At 40.2% G+C, this 16,134-nt stretch overlaps 1 protein-coding gene across 2 annotated transcripts in view; it reads left to right on the forward strand.

Moving 5' to 3' along the window:
* The first annotated feature begins 3,816 nt into the window (after positions 1-3,816).
* Positions 3,817-16,134, forward strand: part of Tbk1 (TANK binding kinase 1) — a 50,026-nt gene continuing 37,708 nt past the window's right edge. Inside the window, exons 1-4 of one of the 2 annotated variants that reach the window (XM_008828995.3) lie at positions 3,817-3,944; positions 6,527-6,640; positions 11,359-11,499; positions 15,546-15,675. In XM_008828995.3, coding sequence (XP_008827217.1) covers positions 6,554-6,640; positions 11,359-11,499; positions 15,546-15,675 — 358 coding nt within the window. In that variant the 5' untranslated portion in view covers positions 3,817-3,944; positions 6,527-6,553. The remainder of the gene's footprint in view (positions 3,945-6,526; positions 6,641-11,358; positions 11,500-15,545; positions 15,676-16,134) is intronic. The other variant, XM_029561508.1, reaches the window with a different exon arrangement.

The raw sequence follows: 16,134 nt of genomic DNA on the forward strand, positions 1-16,134 counted from the left end.
AGAGCAGTGGAAAACTGTACTTTAAAAAAATCGAATGTAAAGTTTGAAAATACTCAGTTTTATTTGTGCAGATAAATAAAGTATGGGGGGACTACAGTAATCAAAATCTAATATTTTGTAGATAGCCATTACATTTCTTTAAACTTTCAATGCCAATGTGTATTCTACAAGAGAGTGGGTTCATAAATGAATTGATTTAAAAGTAGGTGTTGGTGTTACACATTTTTTATAAAAAAATAAATTTTACGTAGTGAAATACACTGAGTCTTTTCTGGAATTATTATCAATAGCCTCATTTTTCCACCTTAATCACGCTCTGATTTCCAAACTGAAGGTTTGCAAATTTGAGTGTGAATGCCTTACTTATTATAGTCCTAAAAGCTCACATGCAGCTTTAGTTCTGTTAAGTTTTTTGAATGCACTAGAAACAGGCTCTGTGAATCTATTGATGTAAATCCTGATGTTTTTGCTCTGACATGAGGTAGATAAGTCATGTCAAGAGCCAGTATACCTGCGATTTTTTGTTTGTTTTTAAGAGAAGTCTCACTTTGTATGCACAACTGACCTCAGAGATTCACTTGCCTCTGCCTCCAGAGTGCTGGGATTAAAAGTGTGTGCCACCACACTGGGCTGCCTGTATGTTTATGATGTTTGTAAGTAGCTACTATAAGTAGTTATCACAGAATGGACACTGGAGAAAGCAAGAAAAAAATACCAATAATAGCACTGAAAAAGAGGGACAGACTTACAGAAGAATATTTATATTCCTCTAACTTTAAACTTTAAAAGCCCAGTTAAGACCTAGGGATATGAATGACTTAGTTGGTAGAGTGCTTGCCTAGCATGCATGAAGCCCTGGGTTCCAACCCCTGGCATCACATAAAACTGGGGCATGGTGATGTGATCCCAGCATTCAGGAGGTAGAGGCAGGAGGATCATTAAGTTCTTCCTCAGCTATATAGTGAGTTTGAGGCTAACTTGGGCTATGGGTGACCCTGTCACAAAATAAGAAAAGCCCAGTCAAGAGTTTTTAGAGAGGGCTATGGGAGACCCTGTCACAAAATAAAAAAAGCCCAATCAAGACTTTTTTCAGTGGTAGAGTGCTTGCTTGAGCACCTGAGTTTGATAGGCAGCACCTCAAAATAGGGAGGGAGGACAAAAAGATTTTAGGAGGCATTTGTCTTTTACCATTGACCAATGTGTTGCCTAGGGTTTTGTAGATGAGGTCAGTGACCCATGAATTCCTTAAAATTTTTAAAAATGTTTTCAGCATTGTCTGTGTGTATGTGTGTGTGTGTGTGTGTGTGTGTGTGTGTGTGTGTGTGTGTGTGTATGTGTGCACATGTGTGTTAGGTGAGAGGGACAGGCATATAAACCATATTTTTGTGACAAGATCTTTCACTGACCCTGGAGCGCACTGTTTAGGCTGGTTGGCCAAAAAGCCCTCTGGGGTCCTGTCTCTGTCCCCTAGCTAGTTTACAGATGCTCACTGCCATACCCAACTTTTATGTGGGTGCTAGGAATCCAAACTGGTCCTCATGCTGTGCAGCAAGGACTTTATCCACTGAACCCTCCTAAAATTTTATTCTAATTTGTACATCTTTTAAAAAATTTGACAAAAGATTTAAAACATTTTGCTTACATATAGAAATTATAGGCAGCTGGGAATGGTAGTGCACATTTTTAATTCTAGCGTGGGGATGGGGGAGCAGGTGGAGCTCTAAATTCAAGGCTAGCCTTCTCTACAAAGCAAGTCCAGGCTAGCTGGAGCTATATAGGGAGACCCTGTCTCAGGGAAAAAAAAGTTATAGGTGTTAAACTAAATTGACAAGTATAAAAATAGTGAACTATAGAAATAGATCAGTGAAATATATATGACAAAACACTTTTTAAAAATGGGTTACCTGGGGATGTTCAGTGATAATAAGAGTGCTTTCCCACCATGCATGAGGCCCTGGGCTCAAACCCCAGTACCACAAAAAGTGTGTGTGTGGGGGGGGTGGGAATAGGTAAGCCTAGGTAAGGTAGCTCACATGTGCAATCTCAGCATTTAGAGGAGGCTAAAGCAGTGTGACCTTTATATAAAGGGTTATAGCTAGCCTGAGCTACAGAGTGAGACCCTATCTCAAAACAAAACTGAAAATGGGTGTATATTTACTATGCTATTGCAATAGTAATAACTGTTTAGCATTTAACATATTACTAACAAGTAGCAGAGCACAGTAGGTAAGAGCTTATATAATGTGAATGGACTCTGGACCTAGATTAAGATTAGAACACCACTTATGTCAGTAATTGATTTTAGGACTTTGAGCAACTTAACTTCTTCCTGCCTTTGTTTCTGTCTCAGAAATGGAGGGAAAAAATGGTAGCTACCTCATTAAGAATTCAATGATTTAAAACATGAAAGCTTATTACAGTAGCTGGCATATAAGGCCTCAGTATTAGCTTTTATTACTGTGCCATTAAGACCAGACACAGAAATGTGAAACCCTTTTCCCTAGCTCTTTAAAGCCCTACAGTAGATTCACGTGTTTAGATCTGAGAAATCAGGACATGGAAATCAGAGTGTATACACGAGAATTAAACTTCATGTTAACGTAATCATGTATAATAATTCTCTTTTTTATTCCTTGAAGTTACCCAAGCACCATCACAATCAAGAAAGTTCCATCACTTGGTATTTCTAAAAGCAAACACCCAAGTAATTGTCTCAAGAATGAATCTGACATGTTCATAAGTGAGAAAACTGAGGCAAAAGACAGGGTTTTATGGTGCCTGGTTTAGTGCTGTGCCTAACAGTTTATTTCAATCTCAGTGCTAATGAGTTCACATGTGGTTTGACTTTTTAAGAAAGGACATCATTAGTGTGCATTAGTGTGAGGTCCTTTGGCTCTGTCACCTTTCCTTTACAACTGTGTTTTACTGTTGGAAATTTGAAGGGTCTTTACTCTTGTCATTTAGAGAACTGAAATTGTTTTTAATTGTAAGCAGTAAATCTGGTGTTGGATTATCGCTTAAACTGTTTAAAATTCTAATAAAATAATTTCCTTTATAAGAACTCATTGGATTGGACTTTTCTTACTTCCATTGTTGAAAACAGGCCTAAAGAGAAGAAACTTAAGCTTAAAGTCAGTAGTGGGCAGAGCTGTACTCAACCCGTGATCTATTCCATGCAAAAAGCCTCTACTCTAACCCTTGGTCATGGTTCCCCATTCGATGGTGTTTGTTGTCAAACTGCTCAGGGGAGCATCCCCTCCTTCCTCCTCTCCACTCAGAAGTTACACCTTAGATCCACCGGAATCCGCCTTGAGTGGAAAAAGACTTTGGTGCTGCTGTGCGTGGAAGGGACCTCTTTGTGAAGAATGGCTGTTTGTAGCTCTTAAGTAGTCAAGTTTAGTGCTTTAGTTCTCCAGTGTTGCCATTTTCCAGAATACTCCGAAAGAGGGAATTAAGTATGTTAAGAATTTCACTACTTAATATTATGAAATGATAATCCTGCACCATGCAGCCAAAGTGTCGTTTAGGACAGATGACAGATCCTGCCTGCCTGCCTGCTTTTCCCAGCCGCCAGCATTCTGCCCATCTGTGACTGGTGCGCTGCCAGGGTCGCCCAACTCGAGTGCTGGGCTGGGCTTGCAGTTGCGGGAATCTGAACTGTAGACGCGCGCTGGCAGGGTTCCCTAGCTCCACCCTCAGAGTAAGGGTGTTGGGGTATCTGGGTGTCAGGATCGCAGCCAACCCCGCGCAGCGGTGACCGCTACCTCCCGGGAAGGCAAACCCAGCACAGCTGCTGCGGCCCGATAGGCGGGCAGGCCTGCGCACGCGCAGATGTGCTGGCCGTCGGTCACGTGTTCCGCAGCCCGAGCTGGCGAAGCCGGAAGTAGCCTGGAGCGAGAGCAGGCCCGGGAGCCGCTGGCTGTGGCGCGGCGGAGACTCGGTGGGTAAGTGAAGCGGCCGAGGGCAAGAGGCGGGCGGGCAGGCGGTGCGGCCAGGCGCGCCGGGTCCCCGAGGAGGCCGGGATGCTGAGTCAGAGCGGGGACGCAGTGGTCCCGGCCGCCCCGCACGGCCGAGGCCGAGCCCTCCCGGACCCGCTGTCGACACCGCCTCCCCGGGGCCCGGGCTTCGGGGTCTCTCCGGCCCTCTGGCCTCCATCTCGGGTCGGCCCGGTGACCTGCAGTCCCGGCCCTCGGGTCGGCGGGGCTTCGGCCACCCGGGCAGGAAGACTGCCCTGCCTAGAGTTGGACTAGCTGCTTCCCACCCCCTGGCCCAGCTGATACCATTGGGAGTTTTTAAATGGACTGCTGATGAAACGGACCTGCAAAGGTTGACTCACCGAAAGCTCCACGCAGGAGACGTTTTTAATGCACACCAGCAAAATGCAGATTCCTATGTTTTCTTGCTCCTCGTTGACCTGGCTTAAGGGTGTATTTCCCTAATCCGTTTCCCAAATAATTTTCAGTCGGTAGCCTCGAAACAGATGCTCTGCTCCCCGATAACTGTCAATGCATAATCAAAGCCCAACTCTTTTTACCCCGGTACTCTAATATCTGTAGAATAAATAATTCACATAGTGGTAGAGTTTGGAAATCCTGGAACTTTGTCCCTACACCATGTCACCAAACCTGTTTTCATCCTTTCGTTTTGGATAGTTAAAGGAAGTAGACTTAAGACACCACTACCAATAACATACTTGTTGAATGCTTACTTATATTCTTGTCAAAAAATCGGGAAATTTTATATAGCAAGCACCTGGTGGGGGTGCTGAGTCATGTTTTGGTTATAAGGGGTTATTGGAACAGTTTCAAATCATCGCTATTGTGGAACGGAATTTTTATATTGGCATATAGAGAGCAGGTATTTTAGCAAGTAAGTGTGTTTTATATTATCCACTAGATACATATAAGTACTTGATACTGTTTGTCATTTACAATTACCTGAAACATCAAAGTAACATTAATTAGGGAAGATGTTTCATTACATATTTTAGTTTGTTTCCCCTTGAGTGAAATGTGATACCTGGTGAATACATTCCTTATTTGTAAAGAGACTCTTAATGCTTACGTCAAGTAAATTGATGGATTTATCCTTATCTAAATTACATGGGTTATTAAAATTACAAATAACCTGGTATATAAGAGGTTGGTGAAACCTGGAGCACTGGCTGTCTTACATGTTCCTAACAGTCTTTGAAATATTGGCGTTCTAACTTTCTATAAAGGGAGTGTAAGATTATGTTTTGATCTGATATTACAGTAGGTTTAAAGGAGTCTGGTGGGTCCAGTGTTTATGCCATGTAGCATATCTCATTTTTATTACACTGTGAAGCTCAAATATTTTTAAATGTTATAGTTCCATAGCTTTTCTATATTAAAGGACAGAGAAACTATCCCTTTTTAACTTTTTTTACATTTTATTTGTGTAGTGTGTGTGTATAGATCAGACAGTTGGTTCTCACCTTCTACCATGTGGGTTCCAGGGATTGAACTTAGATCATTAGGCTTGGTGGCAAGCACCTTTGCCCACTAAACCATTTTGCCAGCCCAAGAAACTATCCTTAAACAACTTCAGAAGAGTTATTAACTTTTCAGGAATAATAATTTTTGTGCCTTCCCATTACAATTTCTCTGTAGATGAAATTTTGCATTGTGGAAATATGTAAGTAATATTGGTTTTTGTTAGTATTGTGCTACCTTGATTTCTTTAATTAAAACAATTAATAATTTGCCTCCCAGCACGAGGGAGGCTGAGACAGGAAGATTGCAGATTCAAAGGCACCTAGGCTACACAGTGATAGCTTGCCTCAAAGTTTTTTTCTTCTTCAATCAATGATTTAAAAACAGTTGAAGGAAATAAGTAACCAGTATCACTCAAATTGGCAGAGAAAAAATTACATGGAAAATTGATGTCTCTTTCATCTCGGAGATGTGAATTAAATTGAATATATGAAGAAGAGAAAAGCCAGGCATGGTGGGTTGGAGCTGTTGCTCAGTAGTTAAGGGCACTTGCTGCTCTTCCAGAGGACAGAGCCCACATCTTCAGTTCCCAGAACCCACACCAGGCAGCTCACAGGTTCACAGCTGACTAACTCCAGCTCCAGAGGATCTAATGAATCTAACACCTTCCTTCCTCCCTTCTCAGGTACCCGCACTCACATGCACAGACCCGTGCAGTCATAAGTCAGGCATGGTGATACACACCTGTAATCACAGCATTTTGGATGCTGAGAGAGAAGGCTTGTCTGGACTGTGTAGAGTTCAAAACTAGGTTGGGACACAGTAAAATCTTGTTCCAAAACAAAATGAACAAAACAAAATTGAAAGTAATTGGTTTTCCTTTTCTCTAGTGCTTACATGGTATTTTAACCTTTAATGTTATCCTGTATTTTTCCCAGTGGGCTGTGTATACCCCTCAGTTTAGCAGTGAATGATGGGTAGTCCTGCCTCAGACCAAAAAAGCTCACATCTATTTCTTAACTGTGTTATTTCCTTAACAACATCCATGCAGCTCTTTTCTTGTCCCTTAGTGTGAGGAGAACCATCTGACAGCCAAGATGCAGAGCACTTCTAATCATCTGTGGCTTTTATCTGACATCTTAGGCCAGGGAGCAACCGCAAACGTCTTTCGTGGAAGGCATAAGGTAGGTACACTGGAAACTCCGGTCTTTTTGTCACTTTATTCTCTTCTGACAAGCTCATTTATACTTATATGTCTGACTTAGCAATTTTGACCTTTTATTGTCTAAAGAAAAAAGATTTTATGAATTTCGTGATTATTTTAGATTTAGCCTATGTTAGAGGCAGTGAACACATCTATCCAATGGCACCAGAGTTTATATGTTTACAGAATAAAGAAAAACAGGAAGTTGATTTGGGATGGAGGGAACCCACAGGTGATTCTGATCTGTTCCACTGTTTGTGCTCCCTCTAAAATAGCATTCTATGAGGTGGATTGGGGTAAAAGAAGGTTTCCTAACAAGGACATCATAGTTAAAGAACTGTATCTTCGCATGAGATCATCAGAACTTCTACATTGGTAGAAGTGGAAGCAGAATTGGAAGGCTAATCCCAGAAGCACTCAAGAGCCCAGGGATTTTATTGGATTCAGTATTGGAGGATAAAATTAAAAATAACTAAAATTACTTTAAATGAAGAAATGAAAGATAAACCTTATGGGAAGAAAGCTGGAAAAATAATGGAATTTTTAAAAATCCTTTTTTAGCGCAAATCTCTAGTTTTTCAGCATTGTGAATTTGTTTTAACGTAAATGATGCTTTGGGGCCTTTTAATTATTTTCAGGCACAGGCTCTAAACCTTTTAGTACTGAGGGTTCTTCTATTTTCCTGTAGATTATTCAAGTCTGTGTGTCACAGTGAGTTGGAAGTGCATTAGGGAAGGGCTGTTTCCTCAGAGAGAATCTGATTATGAACAGCCTGCGTGGCTCACCAGAATGAATCATAGTGTCATGTGGACAGATAGTATTTAGCATTTCCCCTTGACTCTAGAACTGTCCACAGACTCTAAATCCTTCTTTTGGGGGGGGTCACAGGGGGAGTTGAGACATGGTCTCCCTGTAGCCCCAGCTGGCCTAGAACTCACTATGTAGACCAGGCTGGCCTCAACCACAGAGATTCACCTGTCTCTGCCTCCCAAGTGTTGGGATTAAAGGCATTTATTTCTACACTGGAAATTGAGTTTTTTGGTTTCTTTGTTCCAAAGTAATATAGCGATCACTTGGTGTGTGTCAGGCACTGTGATGGGCCTGTTGTAACTACATGCATCTAATGAGCAATCACTTTCACAAAGAGTTTTGATTGTGTAATACAGTGCCATTAAGAAGGATGTAAGTTGGAAATTGGATGATGCTCGGTAATGATAGATTGGATGGCATGTATGCAAAAGGCCTGGCGTTAGTAAATATATTAGATTTTCTGGTGCTTTTTCCTTACTTAGTAACTCAGTATCTTTCATTTAAGTGCCTGTCTTATACATAGTAGATCCTCTGAAAATGCTTATTGAGTGAAGGAATAAATGGTTGATTTAGGAAAGAGTACACTAAGGCAGCCTGAATTTCTCCAAAGAAGCAAAGTTGTACTTTTCATAATGTACTGTTGGAACCTAAAACACTGATTCAAGAGGAATAAGAATTGACTGAAGAGGCTGCCAAGACCCACTGTATTTTTTGGTCCTTAATAGTTTTTTCAGAGATGTGTTGTCTTTTTTAAGATTTATTTTATTTTATGTTTTTATTATTTATGTATATGTGTCTGTATGAATGTATGTCACTTGTGTGTGAGTACCCACAGAGGCCAGAAGAAGGTGTCAGATACCCTGGAACTAGAGTTACAGGTGATTGTGAGCTGCCTGACATGGGTGCTAAGAACTGAACTCGGGTCCTGTGGAAGAGCAAGTGCTTTTACCCTCTGAGCCATCTCACTTGGGCCTTTAATCTTTCTCATTAAAGTTGCTGTTAGCTAGTATTGTGTGTGAGTGGAGTATATGTGTGTGATGGTGAAAGGGAAGAGAGTTGTAGGAAAGATGTACTGATATCCACATACAGTATATGCAGATCTCTAAATAGTCATATATTCTTTGACTTGCCATGGTGGTAGATGGCTGTGCAGGTGAACAAAGGGAAAATGGTACATCCTCACATGGATCCCAGTTACCTCACAGGTGTGATAAGGACACCAACCCATATCACCATGCAACACTGGGTTTTTTCATGTTTGCTCCTAAGTTCATGACTACCTAAGTTCAGTCCCTGGATCACACATGGTGGAAGAAGAAAGTCAACTCCCAAAAGTTTTCCTCTGACCTCTACATGTATGCCCACAAACACACACAATAAACTAAATGTAATTCAGAATTTTTAAAGAAAAAACATCTTATTTTAGACTGAGTTTGAGACAAGTTGAAGGCAGCTCTGGTGATTACATTGATTTAGTAATGTCATTATTCTAGGAACAAATTGAAAAATTGTGTGATCATCGAATTTTGAATTGTTCTCTTTTCATAGTGTCCAAAAGTGATGGTCAGTGACTGCTTTTCTGTGGAAAGACTATACATTGCTTTGTATTTGTTGTAACTGGGACAGTGAGAATCATTTAAAGATGTTGATTTTGAGAAGTGGGATTATTATAAAGAACAAAGTAATTTTTAAATTTTTTTTATTTTACGTGTATGAGTGTATTGCCTTCATGTAGGTAAGTGCATCTGTGTCGTGAAATGCCCGCAGAGGACAGAAAAGGCCATCAGATCCCCTGGAACTGGAGTTACAGATAGTTGTTAGCTGCCATGTGGGTGCTGGGATTCAAACCTGGGTCTTCTGCAAGAACAGTCAGTGTTCTTAACCACTGAGCCATCTCTCTAGCCTGAGCAAAGTAATTTTTAAAAGCAAAACACTTCTGTGTGAAAGGAGGAGGTGGGATGGGGGGCCTCTGTGGAGCAGAGCTCTGCGGGCATTCTGCAGCATCCTTCGATCCCTTAATGTGAAAGCAGATGGTGACATGCAGTGTTACACAGCTGTGGAAAGGTAGGGCACGGTCCAAAGTAGAGGTCTTACTCAGAGCCGAGAAATGTCTTTAAGCATGGAGTGCTGCAAGCCCCAAGGAAAATGATCTTTCAATCTTGAATAAATAAGGGGAGAATTGGGCCGAATGCCAAAAACAAAGACTGTACTGGCCACCAGGGAGTAGCTTGCTGATTCTGGGAATGAAAGAAAGTGGGCAGGTCTTGGAGAAGTTAGAGCAAGGTTTGGAACATGCCTGTGGCCATACCTGAAGCATAAGCACGAACTCTGTACCTTGAAGGAATCTGCCAGCTGTAGCTGTGTCATCATCTGCATGGCTACTCGAAAGAGGGATAAGAGGGTACTGCAGCATGTCAGTGGAACTTTGCTTCTCCAGAGGTCATCTGTCAGGGAACAAACTGCCCTAGTCATCAGGTGAAGTTTCAGAAAGGTGCCCACGACAGCAGCTAGGACAGCAGCAGTATAATCCAATCAGGAAGTCCACTTTAAACTCACTTTTCCACCTCCTATCTCTCTCTCTCTCTCTCTCTCTCTCTCTCTCTCTCTCACACACACACACACACACACACACAAATATAGCGTAAAACAAATATTTCTGAAAAATTGAATCGCATTGGTTTGATAACTATTAATAAAAATTTTGTAGGTAGAATATAGTTTTCGATCTCCTTGTTTTGATTCCTTTAAAAATATTAGACTTGGGACTGGAGAGATGACTCAGTGGTTAAGAGCATTGCCTACTCTTGCAGAGGACCCAGGTTTGATTCCCAGCACCTACAATCATCCGTAACTCCAGTTCCAGGGGATCCGACACCTGTTTCTGGCCTCCACAGTCATTGCACACATGGTGCACTTAGATATTTGCAGGCAATACACTCATACACATAAAATAAAAATAAATTAAAAAATTGGACTCTGGGAGTGCCTTTGAGTTTAGCTTTCAGTTTCTTATGCAGAAGACAATTTCACTTGATATATTAGAGCTTTTGTATTTTTATATTAAAATTTTTATTTTTATTTTATGTGTATGAGTGTATTGCCTGCATGTATGTAAATGCACCTGTGTCCTGCAATGCTTGAGGAGGTCAGAAAAGGGGGTTGAATCACTGGAACTGGAGTTACAGACAGCTGTTAGCCACTACGTGGGTGCTGGAAATCGAACCCAGGTCCTCTGCCAAAGCAGTCAGTGCTCTTAACCACTGAGCCATCTTTCCAGCCCCGAGCTTTTTTATTCTGTTTAATGACTGCCATTAGCATACCATTCGTAAGCATATCATTGAAGAAATTTTTTAAAATAATGTAAATTTATTAACTTTCTTTAATGTTATAGCTAAAATTACAAATGGGGGCTTGGAAAGATGGCTTGGTGGTTAAGAGCACTAACTGCTCTTGCAGGGGATCCAGCACCTACATAGTGACTAACAACCATCTGTAACTCCAATTCTAGGGGATCTGACACCTATTTCTGGCCTCCATGATCATTGTACACATGTGGTGCACTTACATATATGCAGGCAAAACACTCATACTGGATGGATGGATGGATGGATGGATGGATGGATGGATGGATGGATGGATGGATGGATGTGGGCAGGCAACACTTATACACAATAGACAGACCAACCTACGAACCTACTTTACAAATGATTTATCTTTTGTAACATTTCAAATTGTATTGGTTGAAAGGAATATTGAACAGTGCATCATTCCCTTTTTTTAAAAGTCAAGAATACTAATCCCAGAGTTTTGTCTAAAGAATGCATGGTATGCTGTAAAAAATACAGATTACTGTGCTGGTACTAGTGATCCCTTTCCTTTTTCTTTCAGAAAACTGGTGATTTATATGCTGTTAAAGTATTTAATAACATAAGCTTCCTTCGTCCAGTGGATGTTCAGATGAGAGAATTTGAAGTGTTAAAAAAGCTCAATCATAAAAACATTGTCAAATTATTTGCTATTGAAGAGGAGGTAAGTAGCCAAGCTTGTCATCATGTGTATGGCAGTTATGATTTAGGAAATGAACTCTAACAAGAGGTGTTTGAAGAGCATGCTCATGTAACCAAATGGTCTCTTCCCCAGGGTTTGAATATAAATAGAATAGAAATAAAGTGTCATAAGAACAAAAGCAGAAAAAAGTAGTAGAAGAAAGAGGAGGTATAAAGTCTGGTTACCCATGTTATTACTAAAAAAGGAGAAAAAGGAAAAGCCAACAGAAGTAAAATTCACATGATTATAAGAACAGGGGCTAGAAAGATAGCTCAGTGGTTAAGAGCACTTGCTCCTCTTTGAGAGACCATAAGTTCCCAGCATCCATATCAGGCATCTCACAACCACCTGTAACTCCAGCTCCAGGGTATCTGATGTCCTCTAAGGGCACTCCAGCACATGTGGCTGACACAAAGATAGATTAAAAAATAAATGACATTAAAAAATAAAATGTCAAACAGTAATAGAAACTTTGTAAATGAGTAAAACTCATAGTAATACAGAGATTATAGTCATAATTTTTAAGAATTTTTACTGGTGTGGTGGCACATACCTTTAGTCCCAGCACTCGAGAGGCAGAGGCAGGTGGATCTCTGTGAGTTCAAGATCAGCCCGGTCTACATAGCAAGTTCTAGGCTAGCTGGGGCTACATCATTAGGAAAAATATTCTAGAAATAATGGAAATGGAAATCTATTTTATTCCTTCTAGACATAGATATTCAGTAAAGATATCTTTTAAAGTTTTGTAGTTTATACTCCTTACCCTCATGATTTCATTTTCAGTGATTATTTCTTAGGAGTTAAGTATAAATTTCATGCATTAAAATGTTAGTTGGTACTCTGGTGTTTTAGTAAAGATCAGTTAAAAGGTTGGTAAGTTAAAATGTGTAGCACCTAGTTACCCAAATCTAGTCAATCTCAAAGTTAAGAGCCTAGTCTTGTAGCCAGGTATGGTGGTATATGATGATAATCCCAGCACATGGGAAGCTGAGACAGGATCCAGCCAGCTTAGGCCAGTAGTAAGTTTAAGACCAGCCTGTATTACAGAGTAAAACATTGTCTCAAAAGAACAAAAACAGCAACAAAAAAGATTACCAAACTGTCAAGTGTGTGAAAGACTGACAGGACTGCAGAGGAATTTGGCAAAGTGTACAAAGCATAGTCCCCACAAAACTGCCCTCATTTCAGACACCAGCCCCAAGTACAGGAGTCCCCAAGGCTACTCTCACTTCAGACCAGATGACCACAAGTACTACAGATTCCCAGAACATGCTCAGATTTTGTCATTTGCTAGATTGTAAAATGATTCACAGAAGTCAGGAAAGTACTGTAATTTTTTTTTTTATAATAGCACAAAGATGCAAGTTGGAACAGCCAAAGGAATAGACACAGGGTAGACTATGGATGGATACAAGCATGAACGCAGTACCCTCTTAGCATTGATGTAGAACAGTATAGAGAGGATTACTAACCTGAAAGGCCCACCCAGGCTTCCAACATGCAGTGTTTTTATGATGCTCCGTCAATACTGGTGCATGGCTGACTTATTTTTTGGTCTCTATTTTAGGAAGTCAGAATTCATATGGTAAGCCATAAAGCCTCCATAATAAGATCACATTGTTAGCTGAGTGTGGTGGTGCACCCTTATAATCCAGACACTTAGGAGGTTAAGACAGGAAGATCATGGTTTCAAGGCCAGCCTGGGCTATGTAGTGAGAAGGATACTATCTCAAAAAGCAGGGAGGGGACTGTCATAATGGCTTATACCCATAATCTTAACACTCAGGAAGCTGAGTCAGGAGGATTGCTGGTAGTTTGAAGCTAGTCTGAGCTATAGTATAACACTCTATCTTAATTTTAAAAAGAAAAGACCATCATAAAATTAGCTGTCCATAGCTAAAGCCCTTAGTCAAAAGCACTTCTTTCAAAGAGAACATTTCATGGGTCAGAAGTTATAATAGCAAAATGAAAAGCCAAACTTCTTGTAAAGTGAATTTTCTGCTACACAGTGGCTAAGCAAAAATGAAAAAGATAGTTATCAACATGTTAATCATCTGAGAACATACTTATATGGAATGTTACATAAAAAAATTAAGACTAAGACTATATATAAGACTAAGACTATATATATATATGTAAAGTGATCCTGATTTGTGCCATGATTTGATCCATGGGAGGGGGGCAAGTATGCAAAACTATGACTTTTCCTGGGATGATGGACTGTTTCCCAAATTTTCAACATCAACATATATTTTCATGTAAAACAGTAGATGTTTTTTCTTTTATAATTATTTCTCTTTTTCGTGACTGCTGAATAGAGAAACTCAGAGTACTTCATGAAGTATTTTGGAGATATGTTAAAAAAATTCTTTTAATTAAAAAAATTTTTTTTGTCTTTTTGAGACAGGATCTCCCTATAGCCCCAGCTGGCCTGAAATTCGCTATGTAGATAGACCAGGCTGGCCTCAGACTCACAAAGATCTACCTGCCTCTGCCTTCCAAATGTTGGGATTAAAGGCACACGCCACCATGTGTGGCCAAAGAATATTTTTAAAGACCAAAGAGTAAAAATGAATACTAGATACTTTAAAACTCATTAAAAATTTCACATTTCTAAAATTTGGCATCCATCCTATGATCATTATGTATTACGTAATTTGGGGGCGTTTCTTTTTCCTTGTAAAGCTGTTAAGCTGATGTTCCATTCTATAGTGAATGCTACATTAAAATCACGGTTAGGAATAAATGACCTGAGATGGGAATGAGCAGGCCGGACTTTGCTGAGGGGCCTCTCAGCTGCTCTGCCACATATTGTCTTCAGCTCCTGGATTTTATGTTTTTATTCTTAATTATGTGTATGTGTGTGTGACCATGTGAATGTATACCACACATGACTGAATGCATGCAGAGGCCAGTAAAGGGTGTTGGATCCCCTGGAGCTGGAGTTGCAGGCAATGTGAGCCACATGACATGGGTACTGGAAACTGAACTCAGGTCTTCTGGAAAAGTAGTAAACCCTTTTAACCAGTGAGCCCCACCCATTTGTTATTAAGAGTAGGACTCTATTCCTTGAAGTAAAAGTACTTATCATGGGAAGGAATTTAAGTGTTTGAGATTTGTCCTAAATATGTCATACATAAAAAACTAGATGATTTGAATAAAATCAGTAAACATTGCAACAATGATCTAGTTTAGATTTAGTGAGTTTTCACTAGCTTGTCTTCAAAACAAATTCAGTTTTAATTTATATATATATATATTTTTTAATATTATTTTTATCTTAAGTGTATGAGTGTATTGCCTGCATGTATGTGAGTGCACCGGTGTTGTGCAGTGCCGTGGAAGTCAGAAGAGGGCTTCAGATTCCTCTGGAACTGGAGTTAAGGATAGTTTGTAGCTGCCATGTGGGTGCTGGGAATCAAACCCTGGTCCTGTGCAAGAGCAGTCAGTGCTCTTAACCACTGAGCCATCTCTCCAGCCCCTAATTTATATATATTTTTTTTCTTTTTTTTCTTACCCCCTTCGGAGCTGAGGACTGAACCCGGGGCCTTGTGCTTGCTAGGCAAGCGCTCTACCACTGAGCTAAATTCCCAACCCCTAATTTATATATTTTTTAAGATTTATTTTATTTTTATTTATGTGTATGTGTACACGTGTGCGGGTTTCTGCAGAGGCTGGAAAAGAATGACAGATCCCCTGGAACTGGAGTTGCAGATAGCGGGCAACTACCTGATATGCATGCTAAGAACTGAACTCCCAGCCTCTACAAGAACAAGTGTTCTTAACTGCTAAGCCATCTCTATAATCCCTTAACTTTAATTTTAATAGAAATTTGGAAGATGTTTGTTGTATGTACATCAAACGGGTATTTTAGGAGTCTCAGATGAAACAATTCAATGTGCCTTCATCATTGTAGCCTGTCCTACACTTAAATGAAGTCAGATAAGTACTGCTATGTAATCAGAGGGTTTGGGGGGGAGGCGTTTTGTTCTTTCTGTTGATTCTCCAATTAATGACTTTTTTTCCAGACAACAACAAGACATAAAGTGCTTATTATGGAATTTTGCCCTTGTGGGAGTTTATACACTGTTTTAGAAGAGCCATCTAATGCCTATGGTCTGCCAGAATCGGAATTTTTAATTGTTTTACGAGATGTGGGTATGTTTATTTATATGGCTTTATAAATAGATATATACGTATTATTTAATAAAATAGAATAAAAATTTCTTACATTCAAAACAAAAGACATTTATATAATGCTCTCTTAGAAATGATGCCAAAAGCACAAGTGCCTAAAAGAAAAATTAGATAAATTGGGCTTTATCAGCATTAAAAACTTACTTCATGGGGCCGGAGAGATGGCTCAGCAGTTAAGAGCGCTGACTGCTCTTGCAGAAGACCCAGGTTTGATTCCTAGCACCCACATGGCAGCTACAAACCGTTCTTAACTCCAGTTCCAGGGGAATCCGAAGCCCTCTTCTGACGTCCGTGGCATTGTACAATATGGGTGCGCTCACATACATGCAGGCAATACTCTCATACACCTAAAATAAAAATAATTTTAAAAAGGGCTGGGCATGGTGGTGCACGCCTTTAATCCCAGCACTTGGGAGGCAG

Source organism: Nannospalax galili, unplaced genomic scaffold (assembly GCF_000622305.1).
Source record: "Nannospalax galili isolate Female #2095 unplaced genomic scaffold, S.galili_v1.0 scaffold110, whole genome shotgun sequence".
In the NCBI taxonomy this organism is placed as follows: Eukaryota; Metazoa; Chordata; class Mammalia; order Rodentia; family Spalacidae; genus Nannospalax; species Nannospalax galili.